This window comes from Dunckerocampus dactyliophorus, chromosome 11 (genome assembly GCF_027744805.1).
Source record: "Dunckerocampus dactyliophorus isolate RoL2022-P2 chromosome 11, RoL_Ddac_1.1, whole genome shotgun sequence".
NCBI lineage: Eukaryota > Metazoa > Chordata > Actinopteri > Syngnathiformes > Syngnathidae > Dunckerocampus > Dunckerocampus dactyliophorus.
Window position 1 is genome coordinate 27,315,817 of NC_072829.1, and position 17,527 is coordinate 27,333,343.

Consider the following 17,527-nt stretch of genomic DNA (forward strand, 5'->3'; position numbering starts at 1 on the left):
TACTGTACATCTTGTTTTAGTAACTCCCTGGCCATATATTTTGGGGCGTTGTCATGTTAGAAAACCTATCTGCAATGTTCTAAGGTGGTTCTTTGGTCCATTGTATTATACAGTACTTGATCATCACCCAAGTTCCTCTTGTGTAGTTCTGAGCTGATCCCTCACCTTTCACATGATAATTCTTATCTCAGATTAACTTTTACATGAAGCTACAGACCAACTCTGTTTCATTTTATTTTTTTTCAAGTGATAGCACAGAGAGCTGTTTTTATTTCACCACATCTCTTGTTTAAGGTTGTATAGACCATTTCAGCTCAGTGGTGGTCAGAAATATTGCCCTCGATGTTCTTTGTTTGTTTTTTTGTTGTTGTTTTTACACTAATGACAAGTTGAGTGCTTTAAAAAAAAAAGAAGAAAGAAACGGGACTGGGTTCGATGAGATGCTTTTTTAATGTCATTGTTGTATATTAATTCCTTATTTGTTGACAACAAACATCACTGGATCAAAATGATGCAAATTGGTTTGGAATCTATTCACCTGCGTTGTCTTGTAGTTTATTGAAGACTACTGTTGTAATTGGTATATTAATAGTTTTATAATGAGTATTCACGTGTTTGTGATGCTTAAGACTTAGTCATATTCGTTTTCAATATTTTAAGCAGTCCTGTATGTTGCATGTGAGTTGTAGATTTGGTTACATTATTTAGTTTTGCTTGTGTGTCTGCATTTCTTTTCTGTCATTGGGTCATACAATCTGGACTGGGTTCAAACATCATCATCAACATCAGAGCATCCCGGCAACTGTGGACCCTCTACAGTTTGCATATCGCCAGAACCAGTCCATGGATGATGCAGTCAACACTGCCATCCACACAGCCCTTTCTCACCTGCAGGGCCAGGACACATATGTCAGAATGCTATTTATAGACTATAGCTCTGCTTTTAATACAGTCAGCCCCCACAAACTCGCAAGTAAGCTCCTCACACTTGGCCTGTCACCCACACTCTGTAACTGGGTGTTTAACTTTCTCACAGGCAGGCCCCAGTCAGTCAGAGTCCACAATCGCACATCCAGCTCAAGAATTGTGAGCACTGGGACCCCACAGGGGGGTGTGCTGAGTCCGCTCCTCTACACGCTCTTCACCTATGATTGCGTAGCCTCCCAGAACAACACCAGCATCATTAAATTTGCAGATAACACTACAGTCATCGGCCTGATCACTGGAGGTGTTGAAACATCATACAGAAGAGAGGTGGCGGACCTCATAGGTTGGTGTCGTGATAACAATCTCCTTCTCAATACAGATAAGACTAAAGAGATGATCATCGACCCAAGAACAAGGGAAAAGGAGCTGCATAGACCCCTGTTTATTGATAAGACTGAGGTGGAGAGGGTGAAAACCTTCAAGTTCCTTGGCACACACATCAGCGAGGACCTCACCTGGTCTCACAACACCCAACAAATTATGAAGACGTCCCAAAGGAGACTGTACTTCCTGAGAAGACTGAGGAAATTTGGCATGTCCACCAAAATCCTGAGTTGCTTCAACAGATGCACTATGGAACGTGTCCTTTCCGCCTCCATCACTGTTTGGTACGGTAACTGTACAACACGTGATAGGAAGGCACTCCAGCGGGTGATCAAGACCTCACAGAACATTGTTGGGGCAGCCCTCCCCTCACTGCAAGACATTTATAAAACTAGAGTCCTACGAAGAACAAACAACCTCATCAAGGACAGCACACATCCACAACACTCATTATTCACACTCCTACCGTCAGGCAGACGCTACAGGAGTTTGAAGTCCAGGACCACAAGGCTGGCAAACAGCTTTTACCCACAGGCCATGAGGCTTCTTAACGAAGCACTCACACATGCCGCAGGTAACACACACACACACACACACATAGCACTTTTATTTATTTATTTGTATTATTTATCTGTATTAATGTCTCTTCTGTTGTTGTTGCTTAATTTATTGGTATTTATGTTTCTTATGTTCTTATTCTTTTTCTTGTGTTTTCTTTCTTTTCTTGGGAGAATGAACATAATAAGAATTTCATTGCATAGTATAACTACCTGTTTTACTATGCGAATGACAATAAAACTCCTGAATGTTGAATACAAAGTTCATTTCAAAACCCACTAGTTTCACCACCAAGTACAGCATATCTCCATCGTTTTACTCAGTGAACAGCTCCCTGTTCATCTTATAATTATTTTCAGCAGTATCTTGTTAAAATGAATTAAAACATTTGCCTCTTGCAACGAAAATGCATCTGCTTCCAAAAATAATACAATTGTAGCCCCGCTTTGCTATGTATTTTTAGTCCAGCTGAATCTTTTTGATAATTAATATTCATGTCCAATATTATTATTTGTTTATTTGTGATCCCTGTTAATAGGTCATATTCTATTTTCTTTATTGTGTTTTGTTTCACATATTTTTTCTCTAATTAATTTAATAGCTTTTCATTAGTTCTTGCAGTGCCAAAACATTACTGCTGTCCTTGGAGCTGAAATTGTGATTTTTGGTAGAAATTCGACTCAAACGTGTTGTGGCAAACCTACAAGTCGTACAAATGTATAAATAAATAATTTACTCAAACTACAAAATTAAATGGCCATGAATTGAATATGCAATACTGTATGCAGAATTTGGGATTTGGTATTTTCACTAAGTTAACTTTACTTTACCAATTATAAACGGTATCTTAATGAGAGTTTAATTCTTATTTGAGAAATATAATAGCTAAGGTCACCTAACGGTGTCCATAAGAGAACAAACCCGAGAATATTAAAAAACGGAGATCATGAATATTTCTGCTTTTTTTCCTGTACATTAATGTTTAAGCGTCAACAACGGTTTACCTTTTTGTCATGTTCCTTACGCGTCTGAATTTTTTTTTCAAGAAATTATTCATCATTTCAAAATAAAAGTTCTAATATGAATATGTGGCAAAAAAGAACAACGACAAATATAGATTTAATTAATATTTCGTTCTGTTATGCATATTTATAATTTATGTTCACCAGCATATCCATCAGCAATAGTTTTAAAGTCAGGATGATATATTTTTGACTGTTAATAAATTTGAAGGTGCACTACTGTGAAAATGCTCTAAGGGCCGCTCTTGGTACGTCATTGAATTGCAGTGAAAATGGTGAGTGCCAGTGTTCCTCCTCTTCAACTCCTTTAGACCTTCACTGGCGAGAAAGACGACGGTCTGCTCACAATTTAAATAGAAATATTTCCCGTGGATCCTCCTGTTCATTTCGGATTTATTGTTTGAGGAGCTCTTGCTTTTATTCTGAAGGAACCTTCTCGGAGTATTTTTTGTGTTTTTGTCATCACGATGAATTGTATGAGGATAATAAGCACTGTGAGAGGCCGATGGCGCACACTGTTTGTCATTCTTTGTCTCTGTGAGCTGAGCTCAGTGACTGGACAGGCTCGCTATTCCATACCGGAGGAGCAAGCGGAAGGCTCTTTTGTTGGACACATTGCGAGAGATTTGGGTTTGGATGTGGCCAGACTAGTAGCAGGTAAAGCTCGTATTATCACGAAAGGAGGACGGCAGTATGTTGATTTAAAACGAGACAAAGGCACACTTGTTATTAAAGAGCGCATCGACCGAGAAGAGCTTTGTGGAAAGACGACGCCCTGCAGCTTCAGTTTCGACATCATTTTAGAAAATCCAATCCAGCTTTATCGTGTAACAGTGGAGGTCATAGACATTAATGACAACAGTCCCTCCTTCCCACAACATGAACTTAATTTGAAAATTGCGGAAAATGCTGCAGTGAGCACCCGTTTCTCTCTTGCGAATGCAGCTGATACTGATGTTGGTGTTAATGACGTTCAGAAATACACTCTGAAACCTTCTGATAATTTTAAATTGGAAATACAAAATCAACCAAATGGAAGAAAGGTGCTCGAAATGGTTTTACAGAAGCCCTTAGACAGAGAGAAAGAGGAGACTCACACTCTCATGTTGATTGCTTCAGATGGCGGTGAGCCACATAGATCAGGGACGGCGAGAATTCAAATCACTGTGCTGGATGCAAACGATAACGCACCAGTGTGCAGCCAGCCTGTTTATAAGGTAGATGTTAGAGAAAATTCACCTGCAGGAACGTTGATCACTACTGTTAGCGCAAATGACGCTGATGCAGGCCTCAATGGTGACGTCACGTATTCCACTCCTCATATTACCAAGGAAGAAAAGCAAATGTTTGATATAAATGTTAAAACGGGAGAAATTCAAATTAAAGGAAACTTAGATTTTGAAAAATCAAAGATGTATGAGTTAAACGTCCATGCAAGTGATCATGGAGGATTTACAGATACATGTAAAGTTATTGTTAACATAATTGATGTGAATGACAATGTCCCTAAAATAGAACTGATGTCATTTTCTCAGTCCATACCTGAGGATTCTCCCCCAGGTACAACTGTAGCTGTTTTTAATGTGAATGATGAGGACTCTGATGGCAACAGTGTTGTCAAGTGCTCCATTAACTCTGACGTCCCTTTCAAAATTGAGTCTTCATTAACAGGTTATTACACCATAGTGACAGACAACTACTTAGACAGAGAAAGTGTTCCTGAATATAATGTTACCATAACAGTGTCTGACCAAGGCTCTCCTCCTCTGTCTACTAGTAAAAACATCAACATTAAAATATCTGACGTGAATGACAGCCCACCCAAATTCCATCAGTCAGAATACAGTAAGACTGTACCAGAGAACAACTCTCCTGGTTTTTCAGTGTTTACTGTCAGTGCTAGTGATGCAGACTGGGGCCAGAATGCTCGAGTGTCTTACTTCCTGGAGGAGAAAGAGATTAATGGAGTAGCTGTGTCTTCCTTTGTCTCAGTCAATTCAGAGAACGGTGTCATCCACGCAGTCCGCTCCTTTGATTACGAACAAATCAAGTCCTTTGTCTTTAACGTTACTGCCCGTGATGCTGGATCTCCTCCTCTGAGTTCTGTGGCCACAGTTAGCATCTTGATCCAGGACCAGAACGACAACGCCCCTCAGGTGCTGTACCCGGTCCAGACAGGTGGTTCTGTGCTGGCTGAAATGGTGCCTCGTTCAGCAGATGTGGGCTATCTGGTGACTAAAGTGGTGGCTGTTGATGTGGACTCTGGACAGAACGCTTGGCTTTCCTATAAAGTGCACAAAGCCACAGACAGGGCGCTGTTTGAAGTGGGCCTACACAATGGAGAAATAAGAACTGTCCGCCAAGTCACTGATAAAGATGCTGTCAAGCAAAGACTGACTGTTCTAGTGGAGGACAACGGGCAGCCCTCTCGTTCAGCTACAGTCATTGTTAACGTGGCGGTGGCAGACAGCTTCCCTGAAGTGCTGTCAGAGTTCACTGACTTTAGCATGCATGACAAGGAGTACAATGACAAGCTGACTTTTTACTTAGTCTTGGCTTTGGCTGTGGTGTCCTTCCTCTTTATCACCTGCTTGCTGCTTATCATATCAGTCAAAGTGTACAGGTGGAGACAGTCTCGCATCCTGTACCACTCCAACCTCCCTGTCATTCCATATTATCCACCACGTTACTCAGACACTTTGGGGACAGGGACTCTCCCACACGTGTACAATTACGAGGTGTGCAGGACCACTGACTCCAGAAAAAGTGACATGAAGAACATGCAAGACATGAGTCAAAGTTTAGTGAGTGTGGATGGAGCTGATGCTGATACGCCGCATGTGGCCAAGCAGCTGTCAGGAAACTGTTCACAGATGTCAACTTTGGTGAGTCATATTTTTGACCATTCTTCATGTTTTTTGTTTTGTTTTGTAGGATTAGTAGCGTTCCATTTCCATGGTGCATCTACAGTATATAAGTAGAACATTATGGAAAACGTCAGTGTTATTTCGGTTTCAAGAATACAAAATTGTGTTTTCTGGACTACGTGTACCTAAAATGTTCCGTCCATCCATCTATCCATCTATTTTTGATACTGCTTGTCCTCATTAGAGTCACAAGTAAGCTGGAGCCTATCCAAGCTGACTTGGGCGAGAGGTGGGGTACATCCCGTACTGGTTGATGTTTCTTCCACCTTTATTTGAATTTAGATTAGTGTAGATATATACCTTTTTATACAACAAGCATAATATAATAATAGATTCATTAACGTCAATGCATCCACTGTTCTCTAAATATGGCTTAATTCCCATCCTAAAATAAGAACTCAATATAATGAACATTATTTCAGTACATCATTGTCACAATACCACTCTTCAATACATAATGACAATAACTTTTTTAGAATTAATGTTGAGCAAATGTTCTTCTTATTGATGAATTATGACTCCAGTTTTGACGCAAATTGTATCACATTATACTATTAATATTGGTGATGTCTTGTTGTGATGCATGGCTTTATGTTGTCATTTGGCTTGAGTTAAATAAAAAGACAGCAAACATCATAATTACATAATTTTTACATTTTAATCTTAACATTACTCATTTCTATTCGTCATAATCGTCATTTTGTGAATTAACTAATGATTTCATATTTGTGTATTTTACTGTCTACATGGCAAGTGTTAGATCACCTTGCAAACACGTTTGTGCCTGTACATTTTAAATTGCATTTAAACCTATCAGCGGGATTTTTCAGACGTTTCAGTATAGATTTTGTTGTTGTTGTTCCTTCTTAGTTGTTCATTGTTGGCTCATGGTTTACTATATTTTTTTTTTTTATTTTGACTTTGAAATCTTGTGTATACATTATTATTGTCCTCTTAGTCGTTGCACAATGTGGATGGACTATTCACCTTACTTTTATTAGTCACTTTAGTCTGTTCTGTCTCGCTCGTCCTTCTACTTGTTCGACTCTAAGGGACGCTATTGGCTTACACATGATTTTGCTCGCGTTGTCGTCATGCGTAGTCCTCCCTACAAATGACGAGGCACTGAAGGGGGCTTTCTCTCTTTTGTAGGCGGTGGACAAATGACAGAATAACCGTCTGTGCTTCACATTTGCAAGTAAATATTTAAGTAGTTGGTGTAAGGAGGAAACGGGTTATTTACCAGAAGACAAAGTCGCTCTCCTTTAATTTTTGCCGCCATGGATTCTCACGGACTTTGCCCTTTTTCATGCGCAACATCGAGGTTGTTAAATGGATGGCGACGGCAAATGACAATGTTCATGTTCCTGCTTCATTTGGTTACCACGGTAGGTGGTCAGATTCGTTATTCTATCCCCGAGGAGATGAAGAAAGGCTCGATTATTGGTAATGTGGCACAAGATCTTGGTTTGGAAGTGAAAAGACTCATTTCTGGGCGGGCCCGTATTTTGACAGAAGACAACATCCAGTACACCGAGCTGAAAACAGACAAAGGGGTTCTAGCTGTCAATGAGAGAATAGACCGAGAGCAGCTTTGTGGAGATGTGACGCCATGTAGCTTCAGCTTTGAGGTCATTTTAGAAAACCCATTAGAACTGCACAGAATCATTGTTGAGGTTTTAGATATAAATGATCATGCTCCCGTATTTGCAAATAAAGATAAAACTCTCATATTTGAAATAAGTGAGTCTGCTGCAGTAGGAATACGTTTCCCCCTGCAGAGTGCAGAGGATCAAGATGTGGGGCAAAACGCATTGCAGAATTACATTTTGTCACCAAATGACAATTTTATACTGAATCAGCATGCAAATCCAGATGGCAGTAAATATGTTGAAATGGTGCTCCAGAAGCCTTTAGACAGAGAGCGACATCCCCGTTTGTCTTTAAAATTAATTGCAGTGGATGGAGGAACACCACAGAGATCTGGTACAGTGAACATAGAAATAAATGTGCTAGATGCAAATGACAACGAACCCATATTTAACCAATCAACGTATAAGGCTACTGTTATGGAAAACACAATGAAGGGAACTAGTATAATTACTGTAAATGCTACAGATGCTGACAGTGGTTCATATGGACACATCACTTACAGTTTGTCTAAAATGAAAGGAAGTGCAGCAGATCTATTTAACATTGATGAAAACACAGGTACAATTTATGTGTCTGGTCAAATAGACTACGAAAAGGATCGAAAGTATGAAGTGAGGGTAGAAGCAAAGGATCAAGGTGGGCTGACTGGGACCAGTAAAATTATATTTGATGTAATTGACGTAAATGACAATGCTCCAGTAATTAATGTAAAATCGTTTTCCAGCCCTCTCTCTGAGGATTCACCTCCTGGCACAACAATTGCAATTCTAAATATAAAAGATGCAGATTCTGACAGAAATGGACAAATAACATGTAGAATAGATGGAAAACTTCCCTTCAAAATTGAGCCATCTCTTACAAAATATTACAATTTGATTTCTGATCAAAACTTTGATCGAGAATCTGTCTCGGAATATAACATAACAATTACAGCCACTGATCTCGGAACACCTCCTCTTTCTAGTTCTACCAAGTTGCATCTTAGAATCTCAGACATAAATGACAATGCACCATTATTTGATAAAAACAGTTATTCTGCTTATGTCTCAGAGAATAATTCTCCTGGTATTTCCATATTTGCTGTCACTGCTAGAGATGCTGATTGGAATCAAAACGCGAGAATATCTTATCTTTTAGAGGACACACAGATAAGTGGCAGTCCAGTTTCTACTTATGTTTCCTTAAATTCAGAAACTGGTGTTCTCAGTGCAGTTCGATCATTTGATTATGAGCAAATTAAACATGTAGACTTGGTGATCAGAGCTCAGGATGGAGGCTCCCCTCCTCTCAGCAGCAACGTTAGTGTTCGCATCCTGATCCAAGACCAGAATGACAACACCCCCCAGGTCCTGTACCCGGTCCAGACAGGTGGCTCGGTGCTGGCTGAAATGGTGCCTCGTTCAGCAGATGTGGGCTATCTGGTGACTAAAGTGGTGGCTGTTGATGTGGACTCTGGACAGAACGCCTGGCTCTCCTATAAAGTGCACAAAGCCACAGACAGGGCGCTGTTTGAAGTGGGCCTACACAATGGAGAAATAAGAACTGTCCGCCAAGTCACTGATAAAGATGCTGTCAAGCAAAGACTGACTGTTCTAGTGGAGGACAACGGGCAGCCCTCTCGTTCAGCTACAGTCATTGTTAACGTGGCGGTGGCAGACAGCTTCCCTGAAGTGCTGTCAGAGTTCACTGACTTTAGCATGCATGACAAGGAGTACAATGACAAGCTGACTTTTTACTTAGTCTTGGCTTTGGCTGTGGTGTCCTTCCTCTTCATCACCTGCTTGCTGCTTATCATATCAGTCAAAGTGTACAGGTGGAGACAGTCTCGGATCCTGTACCACTCCAACCTCCCAGTCATTCCATATTATCCACCACGTTACTCAGACACTTTGGGGACAGGGACTCTCCAACACGTGTACAATTACGAGGTGTGCAGGACCACTGACTCCAGAAAAAGTGACATGAAGAATATGCAAGCCTTGAGTCAAAGTTTAGTGAGTGTGGATGGAGCTGATGCTGATACATCGCATGTGACAAAGCAGCTGTCAGGAAACTGTTCACAGATGTCAACTTTGGTGAGTCACGTTTCACTCTTCTATCTCTGTTTTTGTGTCTTTCAACTTTGAAATCTTTCAGTGGGGATTGTACCACACCTTCCAATGGTGATGGAAGGTTGACAATTTGAAATCACATACTTTTCAATCATATATTGTATAATGTAGAATGGGTGTAGATTCACTGAGCAGAAATGGTACTTATGCTGCTAACCTTCACAGAAAAAAAACGGAATGCTAGATCGTCGAAAACAGGAAACACCCAACAGAAAGTAAGGGATCATCAGCACAACAGAAAGTGATGTGAACAAACCACAGTGACCTCTGCTGGCACAATTAGAGACCCTGGCTACATTTTTAATTTCATTTACTATGTTTACATGTTTATCTTTGAGCCATACAATTATATATGTATCATTATTATATCTTGATATATATTTATTAATATATATGTGAGTCATACAAAGGTAATTCCATAAGACCACAGTTTCAGCACCATGGACAGCATCGCACCTGACATCATTGTATTTCGTGAACACCTCTGTGTTTGTCACAATGTCAATATCCAAATACCCTATTTTAAAACGTTGTATTAGTCAGAATTCATTTTACTGTCTAAATGGATTACCGGTTAATTATTAATCTGGTAATTATTTAAAAGAACATTTTCTTTCGAAATTTATCTGGAAAAGTTTTCCTCTTTCCTTATGCAACGCAAATATTGATGCTCAACAAGAATAACACAATTAGGTCGCCTTACTAAATATTTATAATGCGGCTTAATCATTGAATAAGTTTATCTATGACGCTTGTTAATGGGTCATATTCTTTATTTTGTGTTTATGTTTATCTCTTTTATAATAAATTCCATTGCATAGTGGGTTATTGCAGCACTAAACAATTACTGTTTCTGGTGCTCAAATGCTGTTTTTTGCAAAAGAGTCAACCCACTTTTCATAGGGGCAAATCTACAACAGTATGCATAAAGAAATAATCCACTCAAAGATGGTATATACAATATACATAATTTGAGGCTGAATGCTTTGCGCCTAACTAAATTATAACTATACCAATTATGAATCATCCTACTGAGATTTTAAATCCTATTTTTTCTAACTGCATAAGCTAACAGAACTCATCGAAATTGTGTCCATGTAAAATAAACAAATAAACATTTAAATCATTAGGCGTATTGTTTGTGCTTTATTTCTTACCTTAACGACAATGTGGAGGAATTTTGTAATGTTATTTGCCGACCTGGACGTTTTTGTCCATCAGACCATTCGCAATTTCAAAATAAAAGTCCAAATGCGATAATTTGACAATTGATTAGTCCTAATATTTTATTCATATTGACCATAACATATGCACCACTAAAAGTCTTAACGTCCAGACAATGTTATATTCTACTGTTAATAAAGATGGAAGTGTACTACTGTGTAAATGCTCTGAGGGCCGCTGTTGATACGTCATTGAATAGCAGCGAAAATAATCAGCGCAGTGGTCCTCCTCTTGAACTCCTTTTAGAGCTTCACTGTTGAGACAGACGACAGTCTGCTTGCCATCGGAAGATACATATTTCTTGTGGATTCTCCTTTTTTTCGGATGTATTGTTTTATGAGCGTTTGTTTTTATTCTGAAGGAACATTTTCGACATATGTTTTGCCTTGAGGATGGCTTGTATGTGGATAAGCGCTGTGAGAGGCCGATGGCGCACACTGTTTGTCATTCTTTGTTTCTGTGAGCTGAGCCCAGTGACTGGACAGGCTCGCTATTCCATACCGGAGGAGCAAGCAGAAGGCTCTTTTGTTGGAAACATTGCGAGAGATTTGGGCTTGGATGTGGCCAGACTAGTAGCAGGTAAAGCTCGTATTATCACGAAAGGAGGCCGTCAGTATGTTGATTTAAAGCGGGACAAAGGCACACTTGTTATTAAAGAGCGCATCGACCGAGAAGAGCTTTGTGGAAAGACGACGCCCTGCAGCTTCAGTTTCGACATCATTTTAGAAAATCCAATCCAGCTTTATCGTGTAACAGTGGAGGTCACAGACATTAATGACAACAGCCCCTCTTTCCCACAACATGAAATTAATTTGAAAATTGCTGAAAGTGTCGCAGTTGGAACTCGTTTTTCTCTCGAGAATGCAGATGACCCGGATGTTGGCATTAATGAAATTCAGAAATATACTATTAAACCTTCAGATAATTTTAAATTAGAAGTACAGAACGTATTACCTGGAAAAAATGTCATAGAAATGATTTTGCAGAAGCCTTTAGACAGAGAGAAAGAGGAGACTCACACTCTCATGCTGATTGCTTCAGATGGCGGTGAGCCACATAGATCAGGGACGGTGAGAATTCAAATCACTGTGCTGGATGCAAACGATAACGCACCAGTGTGCAGCCAGCCTGTTTATAAGGTAGATGTTCGAGAAAATTCACCTGCAGGAACGTTGATCACTACTGTTAGTGCAAACGACGCTGATGCAGGCCTCTACGGTGACGTCACCTACTCCACTCGTGCCACCAGAAAGGCAGATCAGCTTTTTGATGTCAATGTTAAAACAGGAGATATTAAAATAAAAGGTAAATTAGATTTTGAAAAATCAAAGATTTATGAGTTAAACGTCCATGCAAGTGATCATGGAGGTTATTCAGATACATGTAAAGTCATTGTTAATATAATTGATGAGAATGACAATGTCCCTACAATAGAACTTATGTCATTTTCTCAATCCATATTAGAGGATTCTCCCCCAGGTACAACTGTAGCTGTTTTTAATGTGAATGATGAAGACTCTGATGGCAACGGTGTTGTCATGTGCTCCATTAACTCTGACGTCCCTTTCAAAATTGAGTCTTCATTAACAGGTTATTACACCATAGTGACAGACAACTACTTAGACAGAGAAAGTGTTCCTGAATATAATGTTACCATAACAGTGTCTGACCAAGGCTCTCCTCCTCTGTCTACTAGTAAAAACATCAACATTAAAATATCTGACGTGAATGACAGCCCACCCAAATTCCATCAGTCAGAATACAGTAAGACTGTACCAGAGAACAACTCTCCTGGTTTTTCAGTGTTTACTGTCAGTGCTAGTGATGCAGACTGGGGCCAGAATGCTCGAGTGTCTTACTTCCTGGAGGAGAAAGAGATTAATGGAGTAGCTGTGTCTTCCTTTGTCTCAGTCAATTCAGAAAATGGTGTCATCCACGCAGTCCGATCCTTTGATTATGAACAAATCAAGTCCTTTGTCTTTAATGTTACTGCCCGCGATGCTGGATCTCCTCCTCTGAGTTCTGTGGCCACGGTTTGCGTCTTGATCCAGGACCAGAACGACAACGCTCCTCAGGTGCTGTACCCGGTCCAGACAGGTGGTTCTGTGCTGGCTGAAATGGTTCCTCGCTCAGCAGATGTGGGCTATCTGGTGACTAAAGTGGTGGCTGTTGATGTGGACTCTGGACAGAACGCCTGGCTCTCCTATAAAGTGCACAAAGCCACAGACAGGGCGCTGTTTGAAGTGGGCCTACACAATGGAGAAATAAGAACTGTCCGCCAAGTCACTGATAAAGATGCTGTCAAGCAAAGACTGACTGTTCTAGTGGAGGACAACGGGCAGCCCTCTCGTTCAGCTACAGTCATTGTTAACGTGGCGGTGGCAGACAGCTTCCCTGAAGTGCTGTCAGAGTTCACTGACTTTAGCATGCATGACAAGGAGTACAATGACAAGCTGACTTTTTACTTAGTCTTGGCTTTGGCTGTGGTGTCCTTCCTCTTCATCACCTGCTTGCTGCTTATCATATCAGTCAAAGTGTACAGGTGGAGACAGTCTCGCATCCTGTACCACTCCAACCTCCCTGTCATTCCATATTATCCACCACGTTACTCAGACACTTTGGGGACAGGGACTCTCCAGCACGTGTACAATTACGAGGTGTGCAGGACCACTGACTCCAGAAAAGGTGACATGAAGAATATGCAAGACATGAGTCAAAGTTTAGTGAGTGTGGATGGAGCTGATGCTGATACGCCGCATGCGACCAACCAGCTGTCAGGAAACTGTTCACAGATGTCAACTTTGGTGAGTCATATTTTTGACCATTCTTCATGTTTTTTGTTTTGTTTTGTGGGATTAGTAGCTTTCCATTTCCATGGTGCATCTACAGTATATAAGTAGAACATTATGGAAAACGTCAGTGTTATTTTGGTTTCAAGAATTCAAAAATGTGTTTTCTGGACTACGTGTAACCTAAAATGTTCCATCCATCCATCTATCCATCTATTTTTGATACTGCTTGTCCTCATTAGAGTCACAAGTAAGCTGGAGCCTATCCAAGCTGACTTGGGCGAGAGGTGGGGTACATCCCGTACTGGTCGATGTTTCTTCCACCTTTATTTGAATTTAGATTAGTGTAGATATATACCTTTTTATACAACAAGCATAATATAATAATAGATTCATTAACGTCAATGCATCCACTGTTCTCTAAATATGGCTTAATTCCCACCCTAAAATAAGAACTCAATATAATGAACATTATTTCAGTACATCATTGTCACAATACCACTCTTCAATACATAATGACAATAACTTTTTTAGAATTAATGTTGAGCAAATTTTGTTGTTATTGATGAATTATGACTCCAGTTTTGACGCAAATTGTATCACATTATACTATTAATATTGGTGATGTCTTGTTGTGATGCATGGCTTTATGTTGTCATTTGGCTTGAGTTAAATAAAAAGACAGCAAACATCATAACTACATAATTTTAACATTTTAATCTTAACATTACTCATTTCTATTCGTCATAATCGTCATTTTGTGAATTAACTAATGATTTCATATTTGTGTATTTTACTGTCTACATGGCAAGTGTTAGATTGCCCTTGCAAACACGTTTGTGCCTGTACATTTTAAATTGCATTTAAACCTATCAGCGGGATTTTTCAGACGTTTCAGTACAGATTTTGTTGTTGTTGTTGTTACTTCTTAGTTGTTCATTGTTGGCTCATGGTTTACTATATTTTTTTATTTTGACTTTGAAATCTTGTGTATACATTATTATTGCCCTCTTAGTCGTTGCATAAAGTGGATGGACTATTCACCTTACTTTTATTAGTCACTTTAGTCTGTTCTGTCTCGCTCGTCCTTCTACTTGTTCGACTCTAAGGGACGCTATTGGCTTACACATGATTTTGCTCGCGTTGTCGTCATGCGTAGTCCTCCCTACAAATGACGAGGCACTGAAGGGGGCTTTCTCTCTTTTGTAGGCGGTGGACAAATGACAGAATAACCGTCTGTGCTTCACATTTGCAAGTAAATATTTAAGTAGTTGGTGTAAGGAGGAAACGGGTTATTTACCAGAAGACAAAGTCGCTCTCCTTTAATTTTTGCCGCCATGGATTCTCACGGACTTTGCCCTTTTTCATGCGCAACATCGAGGTTGTTAAATGGATGGCGACGGCAAATGACAATGTTCATGTTCCTGCTTCATTTGGTTACCACGGTAGGTGGTCAGATTCGTTATTCTATCCCCGAGGAGATGAAGAAAGGCTCGATTATTGGTAATGTGGCACAAGATCTTGGTTTGGAAGTGAAAAGACTCATTTCTGGGCGGGCCCGTATTTTGACAGAAGACAACATCCAGTACACCGAGCTGAAAACAGACAAAGGGGTTCTAGCTGTCAATGAGAGAATAGACCGAGAGCAGCTTTGTGGAGATGTGACGCCATGTAGCTTCAGCTTTGAGGTCATTTTAGAAAACCCGTTAGAACTGCACAGAATCATTGTTGAGGTTTTAGATATAAATGATCATGCTCCCGTATTTGCAAGTAGAGATAAAACTCTCATATTTCAAATAAGCGAGTCTGCTGTCGTTGGAGTGCGCTTTCCCCTGCAGAGTGCAGAGGATCAAGATGTGGGGCAAAACGCATTGCAGAATTACATTTTGTCACCAAATGACAATTTTATACTGAATCAGCATGCAAATCCAGATGGCAGTAAATATGTTGAAATGGTGCTCCAGAAGCCTTTAGACAGAGAGCGACATCCCCGTTTGTCTTTAAAATTAATTGCAGTGGATGGAGGAACACCACAGAGATCTGGTACAGTGAACATAGAAATAAATGTGCTAGATGTAAATGACAACGAACCCAAATTTAACCAATCAACGTATAAGGCTACTGTTATGGAAAACACAATGAAAGGAACTAGTATAATTACTGTAAATGCTACAGATGCTGACAGTGGTTCTAATGGACTCATCACTTACAGTTTGTCTAAAATGAAAGGAAGTGCAGCAGATCTATTTAATATTGATGAAAACACAGGTACAATTTATGTGTCTGGTCAAATAGACTATGAAAAGGACAAAAAGTTTGAAGTGAGGGTAGAAGCAAAGGATCAAGGTGGGCTGACTGGGACCAGTAAAATTATATTTGATGTAATTGACGTAAATGACAATGCTCCAGTAATTAATGTAAAGTCATTTTCAAATCCTTTGCCTGAAGATTCACCCCCTGGCACAACAATTGCAATTCTAAATATAAAAGATGCAGATTCTGACAGAAATGGACAAATAACATGTAGAATAGATGGAAAACTTCCCTTTAAAATTGAGCCATCTCTTACAAAATATTACAATTTGATTTCTGATCAATACTTTGATCGAGAGTCTGTCTCGGAATATAACATAACAATTACAGCCACTGATCTCGGAACACCTCCTCTTTCTAGTTCAACAAAGTTGCATCTTAGAATCTCAGACATAAATGACAATGCACCATTATTTGATAAAAACAGTTATTCTGCTTATGTCTCAGAGAATAATTCTCCTGGTATTTCCATATATGCTGTCACTGCTAGAGATGCTGATTGGAATCAAAATGCGAGAATATCTTATCTTTTAGAGGACACACAGATAAGTGGCAGTCCAGTTTCTACTTATGTTTCCTTAAATTCAGAAACTGGTGTTCTCAGTGCAGTTCGATCATTTGATTACGAGCAAATTAAACATGTAGACTTGGTGATCAGAGCTCAGGATGGAGGCTCCCCTCCTCTCAGCAGCAACGTGAGTGTCCGCATCCTGATCCAAGACCAGAACGACAACGCCCCCCAGGTCCTGTACCCGGTCCAGACGGGTGGTTCAATGCTGGCTGAAATGGTGCCTCGTTCAGCAGATGTGGGCTATCTGGTGACTAAAGTGGTGGCTGTTGATGTGGACTCTGGACAGAACGCCTGGCTCTCCTATAAAGTGCACAAAGCCACAGACAGGGCGCTGTTTGAAGTGGGCCTACACAATGGAGAAATAAGAACTGTCCGCCAAGTCACTGATAAAGATGCTGTCAAGCAAAGACTGACTGTTCTAGTGGAGGACAACGGGCAGCCCTCTCGTTCAGCTACAGTCATTGTTAACGTGGCGGTGGCAGACAGCTTCCCTGAAGTGCTGTCAGAGTTCACTGACTTTAGCATGCATGACAAGGAGTACAATGACAAGCTGACTTTTTACTTAGTCTTGGCTTTGGCTGTGGTCTCCTTCCTCTTCATCACCTGCTTGCTGCTTATCATATCAGTCAAAGTGTACAGGTGGAGACAGTCTCGCATCCTGTACCACTCCAGCCTCCCAGTCATTCCATATTATCCACCACGTTACTCAAACACTTTGGGGACAGGGACTCTCCCACATGTGTACAATTACGAGGTGTGCAGGACCACTGACTCCAGAAAAAGTGACATGAAGAATATGCAAGCCTTGAGTCAAAGTTTAGTGAGTGTGGATGGAGCTGATGCCGATACATCGCATGTGACAAAGCAGCTGTCAGGAAACTGTTCACAGATGTCAACTTTGGTGAGTCACGTTTCCCCATTCTTTCTCTGTTTTTGAGTCTTTCAACATTTACATTTTTCTGTGGGAACTTTACCACACCTTCCTTTGGTGATGGAAGATTGACAGTTTGAAATAATTTAATACACAGTGGATATAGATTATTTCAGA

The 17,527-nt window shown here is 40.2% G+C and overlaps 4 protein-coding genes across 4 annotated transcripts in view; all 4 read left to right on the forward strand.

The window, feature by feature from the left end:
• Window positions 1–3,325, forward strand: part of LOC129189690 (protocadherin beta-16-like) — a 97,365-nt gene extending 94,040 nt beyond the window's left edge. Inside the window, exon 2 of the mRNA XM_054791647.1 lies at window positions 1,307–3,325. Within this exon, the coding sequence (XP_054647622.1) occupies window positions 1,307–1,324 (18 nt within the window). The 3' untranslated portion in view covers window positions 1,325–3,325. The remainder of the gene's footprint in view (window positions 1–1,306) is intronic.
• Window positions 3,326–3,943: 618 nt separating this feature from the next.
• Window positions 3,944–9,637, forward strand: LOC129189592 (protocadherin beta-11-like). The gene is made up of 6 exons (XM_054791415.1): window positions 3,944–4,016; window positions 4,563–5,756; window positions 7,211–7,432; window positions 8,057–8,107; window positions 8,663–9,546; window positions 9,608–9,637. Exons 1-6 carry the CDS (start codon window positions 3,944–3,946, stop codon window positions 9,635–9,637), a joined length of 2,454 nt encoding a protein of 817 aa, XP_054647390.1.
• LOC129189689 (protocadherin beta-16-like) overlaps window positions 9,557–17,527 on the forward strand; it is a 91,159-nt gene continuing 83,188 nt past the window's right edge. Inside the window, exon 1 of the mRNA XM_054791645.1 lies at window positions 9,557–13,610. Within this exon, the coding sequence (XP_054647620.1) occupies window positions 11,199–13,610 (2,412 nt within the window). The 5' untranslated portion in view covers window positions 9,557–11,198. The remainder of the gene's footprint in view (window positions 13,611–17,527) is intronic.
• On the forward strand, window positions 15,008–17,416 carry LOC129189743 (protocadherin gamma-A12-like). The gene has a single exon (XM_054791742.1). The coding sequence runs from the start codon at window positions 15,008–15,010 to the stop codon at window positions 17,414–17,416; it is 2,409 nt and encodes an 802-aa protein (XP_054647717.1).